This window comes from Lagopus muta, chromosome 1 (genome assembly GCF_023343835.1).
Source record: "Lagopus muta isolate bLagMut1 chromosome 1, bLagMut1 primary, whole genome shotgun sequence".
Lineage (NCBI taxonomy): Eukaryota > Metazoa > Chordata > Aves > Galliformes > Phasianidae > Lagopus > Lagopus muta.
The window spans coordinates 6,269,289-6,278,183 of record NC_064433.1 but is presented as its reverse complement, the minus strand read 5'-3'; the positions used below and the strand labels follow the sequence as shown (position 1 = coordinate 6,278,183).

At 46.1% G+C, this 8,895-nt stretch overlaps 1 protein-coding gene across 2 annotated transcripts; it reads right to left on the bottom strand.

Annotated features, from left to right (window-relative positions):
- Positions 1 to 2,502: 2,502 nt before the first annotated feature.
- Positions 2,503 to 7,831, bottom strand: ECHDC3 (enoyl-CoA hydratase domain containing 3). 2 transcript variants are annotated; one of them, XM_048963258.1, is made up of 5 exons: positions 7,714 to 7,831; positions 7,233 to 7,354; positions 5,353 to 5,450; positions 3,857 to 4,057; positions 2,503 to 2,996 (listed from the first exon to the last, which is right to left on the bottom strand). In XM_048963258.1, the coding sequence occupies exons 2-5, from the start codon at positions 7,303 to 7,305 to the stop codon at positions 2,667 to 2,669; spliced, it is 702 nt and encodes a 233-aa protein (XP_048819215.1). In that variant the 5' UTR covers positions 7,306 to 7,354; positions 7,714 to 7,831; the 3' UTR covers positions 2,503 to 2,666. The 2 variants fall into 2 exon arrangements, with proteins under 2 accessions (XP_048819215.1, XP_048819205.1); XM_048963248.1 differs by lacking the exon at positions 7,714 to 7,831 and adding an exon at positions 7,564 to 7,707.
- Between the last annotated feature and the right edge of the window lie 1,064 nt (positions 7,832 to 8,895).

The following is an 8,895-nucleotide window of genomic DNA, read 5'->3' as shown; positions in this document are numbered from 1 at the left end:
AACCGTATTAAAAAGGACATGATGAAGGTTACTGGGCTCCAGATTTAACTCTTCACTATCTTAACCGCTTAGAACATTTTCCAACCTATATAAACAATGTAAGTTTATATAAAACTTATTCAATCTTCTCAGTGAAAACAGTAGAAATTTTATTTTGAAAACGTCTGCATTTGTCACCTTCCTATAGAAACAAACTGTTCTTAACGGCGAAGTTTCTCAAATTAAAAACTGCTGCAGAATTGGAAATCACTTTCTTTTTTCCATCTTGACTGTGGATTGTGGATAGAAAAGGATTGCTTCGTTGGGCTGCATGCACATGAATGAATCACAGAGTCATAGAATCACAAGGTTGGAAACGACCTATAAGATCATCTAGTCCAACTGTCTCCTCATCACCACTGCCACCACAAGCACTAAAATATCACTGCTTTGAATTACGTGTGGGCCCATAAGAAGAGGTTAAGTTTTGCTCCAGAGTTTCCAGGTATAATTCCCTAGTATAATCATAGAATGCCTTGGGTTGGAACGGACCTTAAAACCTACTCAGTTCCAACCTCCTGCCCTGGGCATCAGATCAGGTCAGGCTGCCCAGGGCCCCATCCCACCTGGCCTTGAGCACCTCCTAGAGGCCTCACGCTTGGGACATTCTGGAGTTGTTGCAACTACATACAAAATCCCTCTTGATTCATGCTATTCCCACCTTGTAGTTTTAGTAGCTACAGGTAGGATTCATCTGATCTGGCTTGAGACTTTATGTTACTTTTGCTGTCAGTGAAGAGAAACAACGTGCTCACACAGTGATTCATCTGATTTTCTTGGATGACTGTTTAAGTATGAAATGGGTAAGCCATCACAATTTAGCTGTGTGGAACTTCAGAAAAAAACATCTCTGAGAGGCCATCCCATAATGATCCAATGTTGATCATGATGGGTTGATATCACTTCACCAATAACGCACTCTCAGCAAATCTGCAGATGATGCTAAACTGGGAGGACGGCTGATACACTGAATGGCCTGGCTTCAGTCCAGAAGGACCATAAGGGGAAATGAAAGATTCTGCACCTGGGGACGAGTAGGACCAAACACCAGTGCAGGCTAGGAGCAGGCAGAGCTGCAGTCTCACTTAGAGGGGATACCCAGCTGAACATGAGCCAGCAATGCACTCTCGTCACAAATAAGACAAAATGCATACTGAGCAATACTGGCTGGCTCAACGTGGCCAGGAGATGGAGGAAATATTTTATTTCCTTCTACTCAGCACTGGTGAGGCCGTATTTGGAATACAGACCAGTTTTGACACAGCTCGTGCAAAAGGGTTGTTGAGAAACTGGAAGTGGTACAGCAAAGAGCTGATTGCCTAGAGAGCACAACCTGCAAGGAGAGCTGAAGAAGCTGGATTTGCATAATCTGGCACAGAGGGGTCTAAGTGTGATCTAAGTGCAGCCTGTGTGTGGCTGCTTGAGGTGAGATACAGTGGTGATGAAGCCACAGTTCCCTTATTTATATCAGATAATGTAACAAGGGCCAAAAACCTGCTGCTTTGAGGCTCACGGTGGCTCACATTTTTTTTCCACCAGGAAAGCTGCTGGTACAGACTATCCAGAAAAGCAACTGAATGCTCCTGGTTAGAGGTTGTCAAGACGTTAAATCCAGGGCTGACATCTTACAGTGTTGGTAAAGCCCAGCTCTGAGTACAAAGCTGAGCTTTCAAACCATCATGCCTAAGATTCCATGATAAAGCCTGAACATTATGACTGGATCACAACACTGCCAGGTCAGAGTGTCTGCTGAAGTGTCTGGCAGTGGCTTTTGCAGTCTGCGCTTCGTGAAACTGAACACCCCAAGGCAGGGTTAGCCTCCAAAGAGTCAACAGCAAAATCCTCTAGAGCTGGAACTCCAGAGGCAAGTGCTAATTTGAGCTGATGGTAAAACAACAGGACTGGCTGAAGGAGACAAACTAATAATGCATCAGCTCATTAGTAGGTAGTACTCCTAAGAAGTAATGGGCTATCGTTAGAGGCTTTTGTCTGTAACATGCTGAACAGATTTCAAATCATTTACAGTATTACCACCACCTGTGGAGTGTGTCCAAACCCTTTAATTCTCTATTAATAGAGACATACAGAAATTCCCATTCAGAACTAGGGAACATTCTGAAACAGACTGATGGTAACTGCATCAAATAAAACTTGGCCTGGGTTTCCTCCAGCTCCATGTAATACCTCTGTGGCTCAACGACAAAACTGTTCACTTTTCAGTGTGGCAGTTTTTCAGTTCAAAATAACAGGCAAGCCTGGCAGCAGGATGGCTGTTAGCATGATGCCGAGGATGCTCAAGTGCAGTAAGCAATGCAAGTAATTCAACAGGTTGATTTGAGTTCTCTCCCAGTCCCTGCGATTCCATATATCACCTGGGACACATCAAACTGATTTTTGTAGCATGGAGTTCCTTCTGAAATCATAGATGAGATTAATTGCTGAAAAAAAACCAAGCATTTGGTCTGATTTTTCTTAAAATTTATTACATGTACTTAGAAATAATTTATTGTGGCTTTGGCATTGTATGTTAAGAAATCAAACTTTCAATAAGAACAGAAATATATTTCCCAAAGGCAACTGTGTGAAGAATCATGGAAGCACAGCTAAGCTTAGCTTAGAAGCAGCATTCAGTTCTTCTTGTCCTGAGCGTGTGACCAGACAGGCTTGCGTTTCTGAATGAAGGCTTCGATACCTTCCTGCCCATCCCTCAAAGTCAAATTATCAACCATGACCTGAGAGGTTATTTTGTAAGCAGTATCAAGGTCCTGTGCCATCTGTCTGTAGAAGGTGGCTTTCCCCAGTGCCAGGATAGATTTGCTGCTTTCACAGATCTTGTGAGAGATTCTCATGGTCTCTTCTTCCAGCTTGTCTTCTGGTACCACCTTGCTGACAAGGCCATGCATTAACGCTTCGTGGGCAGAAAGAGGCTCACCCGTAAAAAGCATCTCCAATGCTACCTGATGGAGAAAAGATAACCAGGTTAGGTCAATTCAACTGCCTCACTGCTTTTCTCCTTCTCCAAAAGCTCAGAATCTCTGGTAACTGCAGTAGGAGTAGAGAAAAATGTGGATGGTCCTTCACAAAGTCAAACAATCCAGTTTAGTATTTTAAGCTGTGCATAGAATAATAAGTAATCGAGCCCTTACTAAGTCTAATGCAGAGTTTCTGAAAGTATCTGCCTTAAGATAGGAAATTGGAAGGTGAAGCTTTCATCCATTTGTCCTCACATCTCAGCAGAGTCCTACTGCATCTCAAGAGTCCGTCCACAAGAATCTATGTGGATCACAACATTTCTTTTCTCATTTATGGAAGCTTTACAGATCACACTACTGCTTATGCAGTGAGAGATGTGTAGTACAAGCAGTAGGAAATAACTAAGGAAGAAGGTGCAGGAGAGTTTCAGGTGCTATTTACAGTGACTTGATCTAAACCCAGCAGATCATGCTGGCAGTGAAATGTCACTGCCTGGCAGGAACTGACAGCTCAGTGGGATTGGTATCCTGAACTCACAGAGGTTTCTCATCAGGGGAGAACATCGTTGTCTAAAGCACTGACAGCTGGAAAGCAGAGGGACTGCTGAGCTGGTGTGTTGCTGGTACGAATTCCTGCTGGTTGGAATCACATCAGTGGGAAGCTGCTTTCCCTAAACAGAGGTCATCTTGTTTTTTTCTCAGTCCAAAGCACCAGCATGTTTTTGGCAACAAAGTATTTTGAATGTCATACTGCAGGAAGATGAAGTTAAGGCAATGGAACTGAAACTCCGAGCATTGGATCCTACTTACTGCAAAATTACAGAGTACCTGAGAAAGAAGCTTACCTTTCTTGGAAGAGATCTGCCCAGGGCCACAGCTGGTGTGGAGCAAAACAATCCAATGTTTACTCCAGGAGTAGCAAAGCGTGATTTCTCACTTGCCACCGCAATGTCACAGCTTGCCACTAGCTGACAGCCTGCTGCTGTGGCCAAGCCATTCACTTTGGCAATCACTGGTACTGGAAGTCTCTGGATTAAAGTCATAACCTGCATGCACACAAAAATAAGGGACCAGTTAGTTCTCACAGTTAAGCAGTGGCTGTATTAAAACTTGCACCTGCTTCACGGAACTGATGTCACTGTGCATACTTTCAGCATCATGGACTTGAGTTCACTCAAAGATACAAACTCTCTGCATAACTGACTTTATTTGGTGTGCCTTAATGCACAAAACCACTGCAGTTTCAGTAGCTGCTCAGCTGTGTTTATGTAGCACAAGTTAGTCCTGCTAACTCCAATAGAAATGGAAAGCATGAGAAACAAAGGTGAAAACACTTGAATTAAATCTGCATGAAGCTAGCGTATCTCTCTGCACTGCAGGCCCTGTATTCCTGGATGTGGAAAGTGGTATCTGAGACACATCACCCCCACATTCATCAGCGCTGTAATGGAAAACTGACTTAGGAGAACCTATTGCTGGTTTCTACATGGTGCTGAGCCTGGGTTGATTTCACTCAGACACAGTCATCTCACAACTGTCTGTCTAGGATGGGTGATCTCTCTCCCTAAAGCTGGGCAGGGGGTTATCCAGCTTTAGATGGCAGGAGTTAAGAAAGACAAATTTGTCTAACTTTTCTAACTCAGGATCACCTTAATTACAGTGGAGATCAAAAAACTCAACTAATTTCAGTACTTGCAGATAGAAAATGCTATTTAATTGCCTACTGTCATTATCTGGATTTTAAAAAATATCATTAGCACAGTGTAGCAAGAAAAATTTTCATCTGCCACCTCAAATTCTCCAGCAGACAAAGTTCAGCAAATTTTATGTTACTTAAGTTACCTACATTCAGTTTTGAACCTCGTCAGATTTTGTCTCACTTTGTTTAAAAACAATTTTCAGCTCATCTTGAGAAGCAGGGAACAAAAGAGTAACAATACATTCATGCGTGCAGGAAAACAAATAAATGCTCCTTATATCTATAGAAATTTAAAGTCAAATGCTTCTCTGAAAAAAACCCCAAACACCTGGTACATATGGTTACGTGCTTGAGAAGCCTCTGGAGAAGTGACACTGAGCTGTCTCAAACTGCTCTGTAGAGAATGCTGAGTTCTCAGATACTGCACCACACAGTACTGCTAACGTTATTATATATGTGGGGAAACAGCTGAAACACAGCCGTGATGATACCCGCTGTAGAAAAAATGCAAGCTGGCATTCTAGCACTTTAATTTGCACAAAGAGAAATACAATTTCACCAGCATCAGATATTAATATAAACCAGCATCACTACTTGCTCTTCATACCAGGCAAACCAGGGTAGCATGTAAGATCTGCTTACCTCTGCACATACTTCAAATACTTGGGTATGAAGCTTCACATCGTCTTGGGTTGACAGCTCCTTTAAGTCATGACCAGAACAAAATACGGGCCCTTCGGCTGTGAAGAATAAAAAATTAGACTGAACTAATCAAGAAACCAAGAGTTGTGTCAATACCCCATTAAAGCTACAGAAGCATCAATGGTCATCACAAAGGAGGCTGGGGAGGGAGATCTGCACTCAGTTCCTAAATATTTCCTTTTGGGTTTCACACTGACTTGGAATTGCCAAATGAAGCATTTAACTGATATGCCAATAAACATTTTCAAAGGCCTCGTTCTACCTCCATTTCAGGTTAACTCTGCTAAAATTAAGGCTCTTTACACTTTTGAGCCCAGTTTCTGGTAAGACACCACACTGAACTTCTCCTTGGTAAACACAAACTAGTCAGCCAGAGTGCCAACAAACCGCTCTGCTCTCACATTAAACAAACACAATGTTCCCCATTTGCTGTATGAAGAATTAATGAATCACAGAATGACCTGGGTTGGAAGGGACCTCAAGGATCACGAATCTCCAACCCTCCTGCCACAGGCAGGGCCACCAACCTCCCCATTTAATACCAGACCAGGCTGCCCATGGCCCCATCCAACCTGGCCTTGAACACCTCCAGGGACGGGGCATCCACAACCTCTCTGGGCAGCCTGTTCCAGCACCTCGCCATCCAGATTTCTGTGTCACGCATTAATCTAACAATCAAATAAAAGGTTCTTGTGCTGGAGGAGAACCAGGAGGGCAGTCCCTTTGTTCCTTCACTTCTAACATTCACCTAAGGAACCCCAAAAAGCTTCTCCAGGGCTTGGGTAGAAAAAGAGCAGGAATCTGTCAATCTATGTTTTGGATTTGCTTTCCTCAAGTGGCAGCTAAGAACAGAGCACCCTTTATGGATAACTGTATCTACAACAGTTTTCCTTTCTTATGAAGATACCTGCCATAAAAACAGACTGACCTAAAGCTTTTTAATCACAGAATCATAGATTGGTCTGGGTTGAAAAGGACCACAGTGATCTTCTGGTTTCAACCCCCTACTATGTTGCCAACCACCAGACCAGGCTGCCCAGAGCCACATCCAGCCTGGCCTTGAATGCTTGCAGGGATGGGGCATCCACAGCCTCCTTAGGCAACCTGTTCCAGTGCTTCACCACTCTCTGTGTGCAAAACTCTCCTAAATCTTAATCCTTCAGAGCTTCTCAGGTAGTTTTATGGATGCAACACTTCCAACTATAACTATGAAGATGCCACCTCATCTATGCATTTCTTACAGACCAGATTATTATAACAGCATTAGCAATAACCACGCAGATCACATCCCTCAGCTCACTGCATCACAGCGACATCATCTGGAAATTAATCACATCTGCACTTGTGCTTCATTGAAGAGGAATCCGCTGCAAAGTCTGCGTTGAATATTGACAGCAACCCTGAGAAGTCTGTTGAGGCTTCTTCAGCCTGTTTCTGCATGAAAGCCAGTGCCCAGAAGTGTTTGTTCTCAGTCTGATAGCTACCAGAACGTGGCTTATTGACTCTGCAAACACAGCGCCGTGACCTGAAGGACACACCACCATCCAGACAAGTGTTTCAACAGCGTTTCTCTTTACCCGTGTTAATTATCAACAAAAACAAAGCAAAAGTCAGTCAACTGTCAATGCCATATTCCAGAAGGAGGAATGAAGCACACGGAAGTCAAAGCACGGTTGTCTGAACAGGGAAAGCTCCTGCAGGGGGCATGAAAACCACGTCCCCTCAGCTCCCATTTTCAGTAACTGCGCGCAACCCTCAGCCCTACACCGCCCGTAACCCCGCAGCCACCCGCCTCGCTCAGCGCCCCACGGAGGCAATACCCGAGATGACGATCACTCGGAGCTCTTTGCTCTTGACGTCGTACAGGAGGTCCTCCTTCAGCGCCTGCAGCATGGACAGGGACAGGGCGTTCCGCTTCCCGGGGTTGTTCAGGATAATGTTTCTGCAAGGCGAGCGCCGGGCGCCTCGTTGAAAGACGAACCCCTACACGGCCGCGCCGCGTCCGCCTTCGGAAGCCCGCGGCGCTCAGGACGGACACGGAGGGACTTTCCCCGCGGCCCCCGCCACCCGAACCGCGCCGTCCCCTCACCCCGCTCCGAGCGCCCCGTGAGGGCCGTGCGCCCCGCGCGGCACCGCGCCCCGCCGCCTCACCGCACGCCCCCCTCCTGCCGCCGCAGCGTCAGCGCCGCTCCTCCCGCCGCGCTGCTGCAGGCCGCGGCCAGCGGCCGGGCCGAGGGCCCGCTCAACCGCCACAGCGCGGCGGCCGCCGCCATCGTCTCCGACGTGCGGCTCGTTACTGACCCCTAGCCCGGCGCCGCTGCCTCTGCAGCCGCGGGACTTCGGTCGGCAGCGTCTCCGGGCTCGAAGAGCGGGGAGTCGAGCCAAGAGGCAGCGCCTGCAGCGCGGAACGCCTACGGCGCGCTGGGCTGCATCGGGGCGTGGAGCGGCTGGTCCGCTCCGCTCCTGGCAGGGCCCCGGCACAGGAAGGGCATGGCACGCGTGGAAGGGGCCAAATAATCGATGTGGTTCCACTTAGGAACAGACTTCTGTGCATTACAACGTACAGCTTGATGTGAGGTTTATCACTGCGTGTTCTGTTCGAAGATTTCAGAGACGTACATTTTACTGCATTATTCTATGCTATATGAGATCATAAGAGGAAAAAGCAAAGCCTCTTCTCCAGGACGAGTCTGCACATTGCAATGGGGAGTGCAGTCCTCTTCTCCAGCTGTGTTCTCCTGTGGGAAGTGACAGACCCAAGGGATGGAACACCTCCCCTATGAGGACAGGCTGAGAAAGCTGGGGCTGTTCAGCTTGGAGAAGAGAAGGCTCCAGGGAGACCTGAGAGCGGCCTTTCAGTACCTAAACTCTCTGCAGACCCTCATTACTTGAAATTGCGCTTCCAAAAAACGTCAGTTTGCAATAGAACCTCTCGCACTTCTTTCATTCTGCTTTACTCACAGGAGTGATGACCTCTATTTCTTCACACCTGGCTCAGGCAGTCTCCTGGGAAAGAAGCAGCTGTGTAGAAGCAGCAGCCAGCAAACAATCTCATCTGCTAGATATTAACAGGCCCAAAGACCAAGCAGCACTGTTCAAGGAGATGCAGGGTGCTCTGGTCACGGATTCCCTGTTCTTGCTTATCACACCTACTCATCACGTATCCTTTCCCAAATGCTAGGGGAAAGCATTCACAATTCACATGTTTCATACACAATCAAGGTTTCATTGTTTATTCTCCTCTTTCTGTCAGAGCCACAAGTACTCTAAAATAAAATAGATATATGTCCAGCAGATGTTCCCTGGAAATGATAATCTGTATTCCACCTTCTTTATGTCCCCATTTTTGTGAGTGTGCCTCTGATCGCTGGGTTTTACTATAATAGAAATACGTAGTATTTTATAAATGTTGAAGGGCATTTATAGGTCTGAGAGTTGGGTCTGGGCTGGACTTTCTTCACTTGCCCTTTTTCATTTTCTCAT

Coding starts and splice junctions, on each gene's coding strand:
- ECHDC3 (XM_048963248.1), bottom strand. CDS start 7,685: ATGGCGGCGGCCGCCGCGCTGTGGCGGTTGAGCGGGCCCTCGGCCCGG. Junction 7,355..7,563: donor CGGCAGGAGGGGGGCGTGCG/GTGAGGCGGCGG, acceptor CTCGCCTTGCAG/AAACATTATCCTGAACAACC. Junction 5,451..7,232: donor CCGAGTGATCGTCATCTCGG/GTATTGCCTCCG, acceptor TATTCTTCACAG/CCGAAGGGCCCGTATTTTGT.